At 37.6% G+C, this 15432-nt stretch overlaps 2 protein-coding genes across 12 annotated transcripts in view; one reads left to right on the top strand and one right to left on the bottom strand.

Moving 5' to 3' along the window:
• Window positions 1-97: 97 nt before the first annotated feature.
• Window positions 98-15432, top strand: part of LOC111334549 (galanin receptor type 1) — a 55705-nt gene continuing 40370 nt past the window's right edge. For 6 of the 11 annotated variants that reach the window (XM_022940324.2, XM_022940322.2, XM_022940320.2 and 3 more), the window contains exons 1-5: window positions 98-238; window positions 876-920; window positions 1429-1629; window positions 4529-4636; window positions 8378-8414. The gene's annotated coding sequence lies outside the window, so the exon portion shown is untranslated. Of the gene's footprint in view, window positions 239-875; window positions 921-1428; window positions 1630-4485; window positions 4637-8377; window positions 8415-15432 lie in introns of those variants that run through there. The other 5 variants (XM_088745986.1, XM_088745984.1, XM_088745982.1 and 2 more) reach the window with 4 other exon arrangements.
• Window positions 10136-11645, bottom strand: LOC148717085 (uncharacterized). The gene is made up of 3 exons (XM_088745991.1): window positions 11042-11645; window positions 10861-10892; window positions 10136-10743 (listed from the first exon to the last, which is right to left on the bottom strand). Exons 1-3 carry the CDS (start codon window positions 11242-11244, stop codon window positions 10565-10567), a joined length of 414 nt encoding a protein of 137 aa, XP_088602117.1. The 5' UTR covers window positions 11245-11645; the 3' UTR covers window positions 10136-10564.

Raw genomic sequence — 15432 nt, 5'->3', positions numbered from 1 at the left:
GTTCACTCCCAGTCTTCTTGGAACGATCAAACCGTGAGTAACCGGGCACGGGTAAGCTTGAAATTTTCGAAGTCACGGCAATCAAGATGGCGAACATTGTGTCAAGAGTAACGCAAGCGACATGTAGCTCCAGAAATGAAAACTCTGGCAGCACCGGAGAAGCTTCGGAGAGAGTTGATGACCTGTCTGTGAATATGCTTAAAATAGGCATTCTCACCTGTATCTATGACACGGGAAGGTTAGTTTTTGCTCCGTTTAATTTCTATTAATTACTTAGACGACATTGCAAAACGCACGCTTGAAACTTCAAGTGAAATCTGGTACGAGATTATCAATGTTGAATCTAAGGCAAGAGCTGAACTTCTCCGTCCACTCTTTCAGTTTCCATACGCTATTATTGTTAACTTAGAATTAAGTCGATTTGGTACTTGTCAGCTTTGTTATGTGCCGAATGAAGCTAAATAGACTGAGTGTATTCCTCTATAATTTCTTGCATGTTGTGGGGTGAACGTTACTTATTTTACCTTTTTATATTGCCAGCATTCAAGAGATTAGTGGAAAAACTACCCCCATTCGCTGACGCAATTTGAAATTAGTTTTTTTTAACATACCTAAATCGCGTGACAGATAAGTTGTGCAATTTGCACTCTGGATCACGCTGACAAAATGACAATGTTGGATCCAGGGCCTTCGTGGCATTAGCGGGAGGGGGGAGGGGGGAGTTTTCCAGATCAAAGAAGATAATTTTGAAGAAAATGGTAGGGTTTCAAAAACTAATTGAACACAAACTGGAACGGTCATGAGATTATTTTGAAAGCGTTAAAAAAGTTCTTGAAGTTTTTGTTTATATTTTTCGCAATAATTTTACTTCACAGTTTAGAGTGACCTGAAGAAAGAAGGTCGACCTCTGTAAACCCCAGGTTAGAGCTGTTCTACGTATACAAGTAGATGCAGATATTTCTTGTTCTCAGCTCGTTGGAAAATGAACAAATATGCTTTATCTTTTGGCTTATTATTGAGCTAACCGCCTCCCGGTTAGCTCAATGGATAGAGCGCTGGACTGTTGTGCGGGAGGTCGAGGGTTTGAGCCCCGGCCGGACCAACTCTCAGGGTCTTAAAAATAATTGAGAAGAATTTTTTACGTTTCTATAACATCAAGTATTGGCTTGATAACCAGCCAACACAGCAGTCGTGCGTCAGGCATGCGTGAGAGGATCAATTTTTGGCCAGCCATGCACCAATTTCCCACGCACATCTGTTTATGGAAAAAAACGCGAGGAGCTAGAAGGAAAACTTGAGACTTCTCGAACACAAAGTTTATTTATTTGCGAGCATCCTATAATTAATTTACCATTACGTCATGAGCTTTTTCAAAAAGGGTATATAGCTCTAAAACGGCGTGTAACACTGGCTTGTATGTTTGTTTAGAACTCCTGTTACACTACTTGGATCTGACAGGCTGAAACACGCTACCCGCCCGACATGACACCTAGCCATTAAACATTTGCACATGCGCAGAAGTTCAACTAACTGCTGCTGGGGAAATGAGCCCACGATCCTCTACCGATCGAAGACCGAACTGAAAAAACGAGGGTTAAAATGGAGCTTCTTGACCGTTTTATGTCTTAGGTAAGGCACTTTGTTAGGACGTTCTTAACATCGGGGGAAAGTTGGACCAAAAAAGACTCTTATCAGGAAAGGGCAGAAACAAACCATAGGTGCTGTTAATCCACTTTGGTTTAATGAGCCTAACGAAGCGATTATTGTTCCTCTACCAAAGCCAGTTTCCCTTTCGTGATTTTCAGTCGCTCTTCGTGCACTTTAGCGTCAAAAAATACCAGTATTTGACGTGATCTAGGTTTGTATGATGGAGTCACGATTATAGTTCACTGTAGTTTACGTTAACAATAGCCTCTCCAGAAGCGCGCAGGCCAAAAAATTTATTTTACTCTAAGACACCTAAATTATCTCACACTCTCGATGCTCTGGCATTTGTTTTAAGTAGAGAAAATAAATAAGGTTTGTTCAGGAGGAATTTGATAAACCGAAGAAGTGTCAAAGGTTTTTTTTTTGCAGGTTTTTTCTTTTTATTAGTAGCCTGTGAAATTCCCAAAGAGATTGCCAACACTTCTTGTTGCTTATTGCTACCGAAAAATATTCCTTGAACTCATTGAATTGATTTTAACCGGTATTTATCGTAATTCAACCCTTTAATTCGCAGAAGCGATTAACAAGTAACTTCTGTTCGTAATATCCATACATTATCCAGCAAATGGGTAATGAGAAAGCTCAAACGTATCAGGTAGAAGTTTTTATTTTGATCTAACATCAAATTCTTGTAACATTTAACAAGGAAATGTGTGGCAGTTAGAGAGGAAAATTAGCAATCAGAATAGAGATTAGGGTTAAAAAAAAACCGTTTTGTATCACTTCGTAGAAGAACATAACTTCCAACCATCCGGACAAGCACGCACACAGAGATAGATTGACTGATTTGGAATGAATTTAACACGAGTCTGCCAAGATATTTTAGGTATCTTTGACCTGTTAGTTATCGTAAATTATGTCCGAGGATTAGTAACGATCTAACAGCCTATTTGTCGCTTGAGAACACGCCAAAGATATCCAATTATGGGATTGAAATGTGTAAGGTTGGAGTTAAACTGGAGTTTCTGTGCGTATTTAAAATTCCCTGTCTGTTTTATCGATGGCTTATCTACAAATTTATGTGCAGTGGGGAATTCTAGCATCTTCATGGCTGGTGCGAGTGCATCGATGGCGTAGAACGCACGAATTTTGTGCGTTACTGAGTTCACTTTCCGTTTTGCAACATTTCTTAGCTGTAATTTTTTAGCTAAAGATTAACCAAAAGCGATCATGTGGAAGTTTCTGCTGCTTAAGCTGATAAACGTCTCTATTTATCACGGGAATTTAAACCTGCCACCATTGTCTTTAGTGACTAATTTTAGTTCATTTTTAATGTGGTGTGATTCTTGTTTTCGCAACTTCCCTGGCTTTCTTTCAGAGAACACAGTGTGAAGTCAGAGGCTTGTAATGCGCATAATCTTCCCTGTTTTAGGACATATATTTTTAGAAAGGGCTCAGAGGAGGTTGAAATCCCCACTTCAGTCGAAAGGTGTGATCTGTTATCTCAAGGAGAACCTCGGTAATGTTATACTTTCTAAACATCTTAACTGACCTTCCAATCTCTCGGCTCCACTGAAGATCGAGTCACTGTCGACAAAAAGGTGATTTTTGAAAACACTTGAAAATGCTATAATGCTAAACTTTTTCAATAACCCGATGGGTCGCGGGAAGCTTTCGGAAGAATTCGGGTCATCTTCGGAAGTGCCGAAGATAACCATGGTCCTTTGTTTAAACCAATCACAAAGGAGTCGATTTGACGGTGATTTGAAAGCTAATCATCTGGGTTCGCAAAGCTTTTTCACGTACTAGGGATGAGGTTTAGTAATAATATAGTGAGTGCAGCACCATTACCTTATCTTAGCAAAATATACAGAAGGTGGTCTGAGCGAGTAAAAACATTTTTGAAACAGAGGATTGTTTGTCAAAAATTCAGTACTCTGAGCGAGTTAAAAACATTTTTGAAACAGAGGACTGTGTGTCAAATATTATTGAAGACTCTAGTAAAACTTGAAATGGGTTTCGAAGTTAAGGAGATGCACTGAATACTTGCGTGCAAGATTCGACGAAGATCGTTGTTCACTTTCTTCATTTGTCTCACGTCTTCCTCTCGTTTACGAATTTGCGGTATTTGATTGAGTTATATTGGGTTTGTTTGATTTTTAAGACGAAACAAACCGAACATTTCCTGTACTGTTTGATTAAAAGACAGAAATCGTTGGTTTATCAGATTCATAATCGATCCTTCGGCCCGTGACTAATCGAAAATATTAAGATTATCTAAAAACTAATCTAGCACCCATGTCATATGTCATATTTCATTTCCAAGCTAAATATCACATTTGAGAAAAAAGTTTGCCTGAGGAGGCAACTGGCTTAGTTAAGCACTCTATAAAACAGATTCACTTTGGGTTTTTTCGTCCTTAAAACCTTTTTAAAAAGCTGGCCAGAAAATTGAGTTGAGAGTGATATTCATTGGACCAAATTTTAAATCATGGGTCGATGGCTGAAGATCCTTACAACAATAATTGATTTGTGTGGGAAGAGTTTTCATAAACACTCGTTTAATTACAGGAAGCTAAAAGCTGTATTGAGCACAGGTCATAAATGTCTTAGCTCGGGTAACCACTATAAATCGTATTGATTTTCGCTTTGTTTGCATTGCAAGAGTTACTGGTGTGGTACTTACGCGATCCTAATGCGATGGATATCAAAGGTTTCCGCGAATCTATAATTAAGGGAATTATGTAAAATTGTCAACGTATAAAAAGAAAACTGTTGGCGAATCACAAACTATATCGCAAACAAAATGAAACCTGTGTTGAGGCAGGTGGGAGGCACAGAATTAATTTACTTTTCTCTGTTTTTTTTTACACTTCGTTAGCAGATTAGGGTTAAAGGCACGTCCTGAAGTGAATTTTGACCACGATAAAAGGTGCTCGCCATTTTAAGCTGCGACGGAAGGAAGAGAAAAAAAGGGGGTTAAAAATCGGTGAGATATTTCTGTATTTTAGTTATCTAGTATAAATCTACTGTATTCACGGTGGCAAACGGTGAAACTTGAAAAGATTTCCTTTTTGCTATTTATAAGTTCAGTTTAAGAAACAGAAACTAACGTAATTTCAAAACGCATTTTATAGGAACTTATTTGCAATGTAAGTTCAGCAATTTTTATTTCCTCTTGAACAACTTACTTTTCGTAAATTAAAAACAAATTATTCGCACGAACTGAGATCAAGTGTTCACAAGTTCTAGGCCTTAAACTTGCTTTTTATTATTCAAATGGCAAAAAGATCTTCCCATTTGGCTTTCAAAGCAATCTTTTGATTATTGGGATTGTACTTTTGTCTAGGATATGCCGGTCATTGAAGTTTTTAATCCTCGATTGGAAGACCTCAAGAAATTATTGCCATCCCCCGCAACGCCATGAATTGTTTTCGTACAAATAATTTCCCACGAATAATTATTTTTCCTGCGGACCCCCGCTTACAATAATATCCTTTCTTTCAAGTAAACAGTCTTTTACCTTTTGCAAGAGAGTCTATGAAAGTCTCGCCACCAGAACATGTTTATGTAAATTAAAATTTTCCGCTGCTATGGAGTACTAATCAACTTCGTAATGGAGGATCTTTTTCAGTCGTGCTGTAACAGGGTGCGTTAAACCAAAATGAAACTCCAAATATCTGCTGCTTTTTTTATTGCATTAGTTTAAAATACGAGGGTCCCGAATTTGTTTGGTCGTTTAATCAGGACTGTCGACAAACAATGACAGTCATTATCATGGAAATACTGTGCAGAGTACACGCTGAGGGGAAGAGTGTAGCAGCGCACATGAAAAATATTGTAAAATTTTCACGAAGGTAAATACCACGTTAGTTCCTAACAGAAACAACGACAAAACAATGACCGCCTCCATCATTGTAATTATCAAGAACAACAACCGAACGACACCGTTGATAAACCACGGCTATTAAAGGTTTCGTTCAAAGTTTAGCTTACACTCTCGAAGTTCTTCATTTACAACCCCTGTCAATCTTAAAGATTCTCAGCCACCTGTGTTCTATTTTACATTATTATGTTCTCTTCGTTGTTTGTCTACTCAAGCGAACATTTATGTCCAGGATTCACTTACGTGCCGATAAAACGTCAAAGTCTAACGTTTTGTCCGTTGAAGTGGCAAAGGAATATTTTGAAGCGTTAGTGTACTTCTTCCTACCCAACTACTACAACAGTGCATTCGACTTTTTGCAATACACTCGGTTTTTTAAGGTTCTGAAGTTTTTTCAACCCTTTCTCTCCCAAAAGTGATTAAGACAGAATTTTTCCTTACAATATCAATACAATCTCAAGCAGACAAGTAAACTAAAGAAGTAAAATAAAGAAAAATATTAAGTAGGGGATTGTTACTGCTCAAATACCAAATTCTGCGAACTAACATCCAAATAACTATATGACAGACTGTAAGGAGATTTGAAATGAGATCTTGGGAGTAAAAAGGTCTTGTGGTCATTGTATTGTCAGTCTGGGCTTTTAAGAATAAATAAAGGACGTAGTTTCGAGTGGTATTTTACACCTATGGTTGTGATTTGACAAAAGTAACGAACGTATTTTAGAATCTGTCTTTGATTAGAACTTTCAATTACTTAATGCAGATGCCAACTTTTACCAATATTCCTTGAATAAGCTTGATTCATGAGCGTCAAATTAATTGCTTCCTTTGATTTGTTGGTTATACGATTACAAGACAAGAGACTCGAAACCCTTTATGGTTGCCAACGCGAGAGAAATTTGTCTATTAATTTAGCTTGTCTCGTTTTTTCGTCTCTTTTCTACGTCAGAAATAGATTGCTCGCTGGGATATATTTTCCATTGACACGACCCTTTTGTTGTGGCAATTACAGTTTTCTTTATTCACAGTGAAATAGCTATCATAATGTCTTTTCAGTCGTTATCTACGGGAACGTAAATTTCACCTTTTAAAAGCTCAAATGAATATTTAGTATGTGTTTTGTATTTATTCACCTGATTTTTCTTTAAATCTGCAACGAAGGGGGGTTATTTCCATCTAAAGTGGAGTGAAAACTCGAAATTGAGGTAAAATTTCCATGCAGGCTGAGCAAACCACAAAAAGTAAAAATTAATCAAGGAAGGATCAGGCCAGAGGTAGGGGTACAGGAGGGTGAGGTTTATAGACGATAAGGGCCACTAGAAAAATCGTCCATTTTTTGCGATGTTTTCGACAATATTCTCTCATTCTGAGGATGTTACAGTAGTTGCTGCATGAGTATTCATCCTTTTGGAAAAGTAAGTAAAGAAAGTAAACACCTGAAAGCTCTAATGTGTTGGCGAATAATTAAGATTTTCCACTCTTCATCGAGAAAGGCAAATGTCCCAACCATGCTTCTTTTTAGAAGAATGAACACTGCGATGCTGAGTGGCTTCTAGGATATTTTGAAGTTATGAAGATATTCAGAAAAACCAAGGTTACCAGTAAAGAGATTTTTGTAGCTTTTTTGGCTTAGTCTCGTGTTAATTACTATGGCAAAAATTTCGTGATGTTTTCCAAGGAATAAATTATTCTGGAGAAAATAATAAAATTGTCATTAGTGTTGTTTTGTACTTTCCTATTTCCCCAGATAGTCTCTCGCACAGCCCTTTTTTTAATCTCGCAAGGGAAAATTGTGATTTTAAATCGGTTGCTTATCGTCTTAAAATAAGTGATATTTTGAAACATTTTGGCGAATTTTCTGGAAAGAATTTTCGGAGATTTTTCGTGACGTTTGCCGAACGACCTTATATTATGATTTGCTTGCGGGGGAACTTAAACCTAGGGGAGTAATACCTAAGATGTCACCCACGTGGCGGTCTGACAAGATATTTACCCATTCAGATATGCTTAGTCTAACAACATTAGTTCAAACTCCAAAGCCGACAGAAAGAATATACTGTACGATTTACGACACAGGTTGTGATCCATGTTTTGGTGGCAAATTCGAAAGAGCTCGCTCAAAGATCCTTTTGAAGGTTTGATTGCTAGTTGCTAGAAGTCACGGAGGTGTTTTGGTTAGTGTGCTTGACCACAAAACATGAGGCCTGGGTTTGAGGCCTGGCCGAGAATAATCTTTCCTCTTTTATGCATCTCTTCCCCGGGGGGTGGGGGGTGGGGGGTGGGGGGTGGGGGGAGGAGGTGACAACAAAAGTGTTGAATATACCTCAGAAATTTATGTGTTGGGACCAAGAAAGGGAGAAATAAACGGATACGGCATAACAGTCTCAAAAGTTTCGTGTGAGAAGCAAGCGCTTTTGTCAGGACGTCCCCGGAGTGCTTGAGATGGGGGGGGGGGGGGGAGGGGCGGCTTTGGAGCACACATGAATATTTATCTGACGTTACACATCATTGAACATTTGGTCGCCCAGTCAGTGAAAGCGCTTATTTTAGCCTTTATTTGAAAAAAGAAGTTCTCAGAAGTGAACACCGAGTATAATTCGTCATCATCGATTCACCTATGATGCGTGTGATTTACGATACATGTACATCACGTGAAAGCAGGTTGACTTTGCACCGCTCATCATTTTCCGTTTTTGAGTCTGAAAGCCGCTAAAGATCAACACCAGCTACTTGACCTTGTTAATTGCAACAAGGATTTATGCTATCAGTAGCACATCCACTCTTGTAAGCTGAGGAATTATTAGTGATTCAGTGGTTTCCTTCTTTGTTTTCTCTCTCCAACAGAATATCTTAATTGCTGCGAGCCAGGCATTCTCAGTGGGTAAGCTATGAATTATTTTCAGTTAGATTTTACTACGTTGACTCGGTTACGAACTTAAGGCCTTTTTAGCATGGAATTAAAACGTCTGGTCGTTGATTTGAATTCACTGTCTTTGGAGATGTTCCTTAAAGAATTATTCACAATATTCCAGTGTACTAGTTGGATAAAACAACTGTGAAAGAGGTAGGGAATTAGAATTTAGTGACCTTAGCACGCGCCACAAATGATCCTTTAATACTATGGTAATAAGAAAATTATACGAATTCGTGTGGGTGTGTTTTTTTTTAAATATTTTTCTGCTTTTTTGTGAATTTTTTTTGTCATATTCGGTGTCGTATCGAGGCTTCTTCCAACAGTCTGACAAATAAATTGCCTCTGAGTTTCAAATCTTTCGATAAAAGCTGTTTTCGATTCATCCGACTTCGATGAAAACGGATTACAAGGCACCATATTTTGCTGTCGACACCTAGGCAACTGACACCATAAGATTTAATCTCGTCAAGCCTTTAGGTGTTTTATTTTTTCTATTTAAAAAAAAAAATATGTGTGTGTTGTATCGAAGGTTCTTCCACACTTCTCTGGCACATATGACGTCGAGATCGATTGTAGCATAACCAAATTGCCTCTGAGTTTCATAACTTTCGATATCCAACTTTGATAAAAAGAGATCACGAGGAACCCTATTTTTGCCGTCGACACCTAGGCATAGCCTTGAGATTTTATCTCGCAAGTCATTGCTTGTAGGTGTTTTTTTTTTGTTTTTTTGTTTTTTTGTTTTTTTTTTTTGTCTAGACAAAAAAGGTTTCAAATAGAACTCGACCTTCCTTCAAAAACGGATTTCTGAAAACGGAATCTAGGCTTAAAAAAATGAATATTAATCTTTGGAAAGAGTCGATTTCTTTAGATCTAGTTTTCCAAAGGATATTTTACTGCTCAATAGTAAGAACAACCTTTGGTTTAATTTGATTTGAAAGTAGAAAGTGCAAATCCCCTCGGTCATTAGCCTCCTACGCAGACGTTAAGCTCGTCACGCAATCATAGGAACGACTGCGTGACGTGAGGAGCCTAACACTCTTTGCGTAGGAGGCTACTTGGTCATTAATCAAAGTGATTTTGCAGATCAGATGCTGACTTTTTTGTTTTTTTCGGCACTGTGGTTTTTTCGCCTTGTTAGATTAAAAAAAATCTGATTTTTAGAGAAGACTGACTGGCTTCGATTCGAGACAAAAAAGTGCTTCTGGTAGAGGATATGCGATTTCAATGTTAAACAAATGGTCCTCGCAATCATCGAGAAGACCAATCGTCTTCAAAGCATAAAATTCTAGTCAACCGCATTATTTTGCTTTTGATGTCTGAGAACTGGCGAAATTTCGCCTTCGCTGTTGCTGCAACGGTATTACGGAAGTTATTACCTTTGGCCTCTTTTTCAAAGCGAGTCCTGGTGTTCATTCTCTCATATTATTGTAAGCTTTCATTCACACTCATACAAATTAATAACGTTTTCTCACGTTTTCTCACGTTTTCTCACGTTTTCTCACCAGACCTCGTTTTAAAAAAGAGGCCGAAGGTTATTTGGAATTGGCATTGTCCAGTCTCTCTCTGTCAGGGGCTGATGGGTAGTCAGTTGGGATATTGTTACATGACGATAGGAGCAATTGGTCACGTGGAACGAGATTAATGCACAAAATTCTCGTGAATGGGAAATGTGGTCAGTCAGTCAGTCAAGTCAATCGATCAATTTATTGTGTGCATACATAAAAGAAGCGTCGGAGGTTCATGATCTCTATCGAGGACGCTCCCTACATAAAATATAAAATATATAATTATACTACAATGTAAAATTTAAGAGACATTAAGAAATACGTAAAAAAAAATATATCTATAACATTTTACGAAATTTTACAATACTCTCTAAGTTTACCACGAAAAATGTTAAAATCCTGTTCGTGCACTATCTCTTTAGGAAGAGCAATCCACTGTTTCACAACTCTAACAAAGAATGAGTGCAAAAAATCAATTTGCTCTAGCTAATGGATGTCTTAATTTAAATGAATGGTTTGATCTTGTTTTACCATAACAGTTAAATTCCAAATAATCATTACAGCTGAGGCCATTAAGAACATGAATAGTCTACATGAACCGCCTCCCGGTTAGCTCAATGGATAGAGCGCTGGACTGTTGTGCGGGAGGTCGAGGGTTCGAGTCCCGGCCGGACCAACACTCAAGGTCTTAAAGGCCCATTTCCATCCGAGATCCTTTGCAGTCGTTTGTTTTTGTTTTGGAATCGCGCTATTGTTAAATGGTGAACTCTGATAGTCATTCACAAACACTATTAAAAAGGAAAACAAAGATTTGGTGAATAACACAGTAAACAAATTTGCAGCTAAATATTTGAGACTGAAAAATCTTAAATCGAGTCTGTGTATAAAACTTGTACAAAGCTTACCTGATGTTGAAGGAAATTGTTCGGCTTCAACACTAAATAAAATATAAACAAATAACCAATATTAGCCAAAACTGATTTACTTTACGCATTTCAATAATAGAATAATGACTTCTACGAATGAGATCGCTTACATACATATCTCAGGATCTCAAGTAAAAATCAGTCAAATAATTATTCTCACCTCGAAAAAATCTTCCCGGAGTCTCTAGTTCCATCGTAGGAACAATGCAATAACATTTCTGCAAAAGCACTGTCTGTAGTGTTACCGAAACCCATGGTTGTTTTCCTTGCCCTCCATAAATTATACACAGACTCTCGAAGTCGAATAACCTTTACCGAGCCGGGCAGACTCGGCCTTCCTCTAGACCGCTTCTTCGGCGGCATCAACTTTTCAAATGACGTTTTTCACCGTCATACATGTAAGAATTGAAAACTATTCACTGATATGGATACTACGATAGTTTGTTGTTCGCACATGATTCAAGATGGAACTTTGAAAGCCCTAATTAGTAAGATGGAAGAAGATATCAAAGCGATTCCACAACTATATGAAAAATGATCCGGCCGCGCAAGGCATCTCGGTTGGAAATGGGCCTTATTTGCAAAATAATTGAGAAGAATATGCTACCTCTCTATAACATCAAGAAATGGTTAGATATTCTAGTCTTCTCGGATAGGGACGAATAAATGGAGGTCCCGTCTCCTGCAGGGTTAGGGGCAGGAGACGTTAATTTCCCACGCACGAGATTACTGTGTGATGGATGTCCTCCCCTGGGATGGGATGGGTGGGTTATAGGACCCCCGTTGATACCAGTGTTTACTACACTGAAGGGGCTATCCTGTATAAATAAAAGATGTCTACTCTACTCTACTCTACAGAAAAGTGGCCGTTTCAAGTTCATTTTATCGAGCGAAGTTCACTTTCTTTAAGTGCACGATTTCTCAAGTTGCCCCCCAAGACTAATGAAATAACCATATAGTTTGATTGCTAAAATCCGATTATTTGATCTGTAACCATTACGCCCGCATGGTTGATTTGTTTTGTCAAAAATTTCCGGCTTGTTCATATTGACTTTGATACGAATCTGAAAAAAGGAACCTTTTCCTTGGGTCATATTCAGTCTTGACCGAGTTTTTCGAGTCCTTTGTGATCGTTCCATGCATTTTTGTGTTTTTGAAATTGTGTGTTTCTCTATCACATTTTTCTATATTTTTTTTCAGCTCATCAAACCTCTTGCTGATCAATTTTTTGTTAAGATTAGTCTTTATCTATCATACTTTTCTATTTTTTTATATCAAAGAATCAAATATCTTACTGATCAGAGTCTGTATAATATCCGGTCAGTTTTGCAATTTCGTCAGTGTGTTTTTGTTTATCTTGAAGAATTGTCACATTTTATCTTTTCTACCAACTAATTTTTAAGTAAAGAGGTATAGATTTCCTTTGTTCTCTCCGAAGAGTAGACTTTTTCCGCTGGTTGTTGAATCGCAATTGATTTGCTTTTATAAGAATGACAAAAACATTGTTCGAGAAAATGGCAGACCATTTCAGTTGTAAAGTTTGGGTGTTCAACAAAATTTGAATTTTGTACTTTTACCTTTAATGAAGCCCGAAAGTTTTAGGTGAAAACTTTCCATTTACTATTGAAACTTGTTCTCAAACCATCGACTGAAGCCACTTCCATAAACATCAGCGGAAACATTGGGTTATTTATCGCGGGAAAGTTGCGTAAAGCTCGACGGTAAAACAGCAATACTTCTCATTCATCGCTGATCGAGTTGTCAGCGTTCAAGTTTTTAATTTCATGGATTGTGACTTCTCCTTTTTTCAAGCTTTTAATACGCATGTTTGGGATGTAAATCAATAAAGTTTTCCCTCCAGTAGCTTATCCTTGTCTCCTTAGATCGTTATTATATTGTTCGTTATAGCAATTTTATATGATTTTCAAATCAACGATCTCGATTGCCCCTGAGTAGTGTGTCGAAATGTCAACTGAGAACTTCATAAGGAATGGTGCAAATTTATCTCCAACTATTTAAACCAAAGAATACAAAAACCAACGTATACTTCCAATATTTACCTCATTTTACGAGACTAGTCATGTAGCTGTACTTTTTTGCACTTCAGTATTATTTAGTGTTCATGAAAGCCCTTGCTATTTATTGAAATACAACACTGTAATTTCAGTGTTTCCTTTCGAAAGCCATCCCTCAAAGGTCAACTCAAACTGCCTTTAAAAGCTTTCAATGTCAGTGGGAAATAGAATACTGTCCTTTCAGAAGTTTATTTTTCTCAGGAAAGGTCTCGTTTGAAGTCAAATTCAACCTGCTCGCCCTGTCTTTTAGTTTTCAAAGATTCCACTCATTTTGCGACTAATCGGGCGCATTTTAAGTCGTTTTTGTATGGAAGAGCTTCAAAATTTATCAGGTGAGCTACATTAATGAAATACTGCTCTGAATTACAGTTGGGAGCGCTGTGAAAACACTTAATTTCGTGAGCCAGAAAAGTAGTCATATGGTGTCATTCAAATTTCAGTTTCCAAAAGGCGTTATATCGTGATCAAAGTTACGCGTCAATTTTGCTGCTATATTGAAGGAAATGATTGATGGCAACGATCGTAAATAACTTCTAATGTAAAGTGATGAGAAAACATCTGGGCCTTCGACCTTAGTTACAAGGAACAGGCTGCACTGACTAAAAAGGGGTTGTCATCCTCGATTTGGAGAGCCATATGTTGGTAGCTTTGGTAGTCGAGTTCGACATTAATTTGACTATTTCTAAAGCTTCAGAGCAGAGGATTTTCTGTTTGTTATCGAGTTGTGCGAGCAACGAACGGGTATTTTCCAAAACCGATCGCGATATTTTGAATACCGCAAGGTATTCTGTGCCTTTTCTCTAACGAGTCAGAGGTGTCTGATGATGAATCAAATAGTTTATTTGTTATAAATGAACAGTTTCAGATTCATGATCAATGACGCAAGTGAAGGGATCATTTGATTTATTTGACTCGTCGTCTACTGCAAATGCGCGCGCCAAAATGTATCTCTAGACTTAAGAACAAACTAATTATTTATGTTAATTCTTTTATCACTGAACTGTTGAAGCCTTATGTAACGACCAGAAATCTGAGGTCCTCCTCTAAAAATTTACTTAAAGTACCATCTGTTAAGCTAGCAAGTTATGGTCATAGGTGTTTCTCTTTTGTAGCACCGACTCTATGGAACTCTCTTCCAAACAACATAAGAGTGAGCGGCTCGCTATCACATTTTAAGACCTGTATAAAGACATACCTTTTTAACAAATTTTATAATTAGACTACTCCTTACTGAGCTATTTAATTATATAAGTAGTAAGTTAGGCCGCTAGATAGTTAGCTAGTAAATTAGTTGATTAGTTGGTGAGCTAGTTAATTGGCTAGGAAATTAGTTAATTTCAATATAAGTTTCAAGTTTTTACTCTCATTATTACAGACTACCTTATTAGCTAGTTTCTTTTACTAATGTTTTAGAGATTTTTATGGTTTTTTAATCTTATCGGTCCGATTTATAAAATTATTGTACAGCGCTATTGGATAGTGATAGAAATGGCGCAATATAAATACTGTACTATTATTATTATTATTACTATTATTAGTCCTTGGTTAAAAATTGGACCATTGTATTTTTGGCAGTAGGATTTAAAAACCCTTTTTCTCGTGATCACTTGGTCGTTATTTTATTTTTGAAAACGTTTTTTCTTTTTAATTTCACGAAGGCCAGACAGTCGTTCGATATTTCCACTACCCATTAAAAACTCAATTTCTTCCACATGCTCTAACTTCAGTCAGCGATTCCATTCGAATACACCGAATGCAAATATGGCGTCCAATTTGAGTTGCCATATTTCTGGACTCACTAGCCTCTCACACATGTAATAATCCTTTTGTGTTTCCACGTGAAGACGAGGCTAGTGAGTCCAGAGCAATGGCAGTTCAAATCATTGGACGCCATATTTGCATTCGGTACATTGTTTCGTATTGTTTCCCATAACCGCTGTGTGTTTGGGACTTGATGACGTATTTACGCGAGCAAAAAGTAGTTTTTGAAGAACATGTCTTGGATCTTTCTAGCTTGTTAATTGTAACAGGTGCAGACTTTTTCTGGCCCTTTATCAAAAAGCGTCCGGAACGCAATATGGTTTTAGAAAAAAAAAATGATAAACACGAGAAAAGAGAAAACGAGGCAAATGGAAATACAGAATATTTGCAATTTAAAACACTCCGCAACAATCCACAACTGAGACCCAGGCAGTGCGCGTCATGTTCTTGCTCTCTTTGTCGACCAATTAGCAAAGAGCTTTTAGGTTTGATGAGGGGCCGTAAGGGGTTTTCCGTGAAATGTGATCAGCTGTTTTTAATTGCCGTGACTCGTAATTGTATAAAGCTAAAGCCATGAACTGTGAACGATATGTCAATCGTGATACGTGAATCAAAGAAATCATTTTCCGCTATCCGTGATAACTGAAAAGAAAACGCAGTTTTTTCCGTGAAAAATTACTCGCCAAAGACTTACGTCTATGGAGCAACGCGAATT

The sequence above is a fragment of the Stylophora pistillata genome, chromosome 14, assembly GCF_964205215.1.
Source record: "Stylophora pistillata chromosome 14, jaStyPist1.2, whole genome shotgun sequence".
In the NCBI taxonomy this organism is placed as follows: domain Eukaryota; kingdom Metazoa; phylum Cnidaria; class Anthozoa; order Scleractinia; family Pocilloporidae; genus Stylophora; species Stylophora pistillata.
The sequence above is the reverse complement of the archived record's forward strand: the minus strand, read 5'-3'. Positions and strand labels throughout refer to the sequence as shown.

Excerpts from the sequence above, each read along its gene's own strand:
- LOC148717085 (XM_088745991.1), bottom strand. The coding sequence starts at position 11,244 with ATGCCGCCGAAGAAGCGGTCTAGAGGAAGGCCGAGTCTGCCCGGCTCG. Across the intron at positions 10,893-11,041 it reads TCCGGGAAGATTTTTTCGAG|TGTTGAAGCCGAACAATTTC; the intron begins GTGAGAATAATT and ends TATTTTATTTAG. Across the intron at positions 10,744-10,860 it reads ACAATTTCCTTCAACATCAG|TGTTTGTGAATGACTATCAG; the intron begins GTAAGCTTTGTA and ends CCTTTTTAATAG.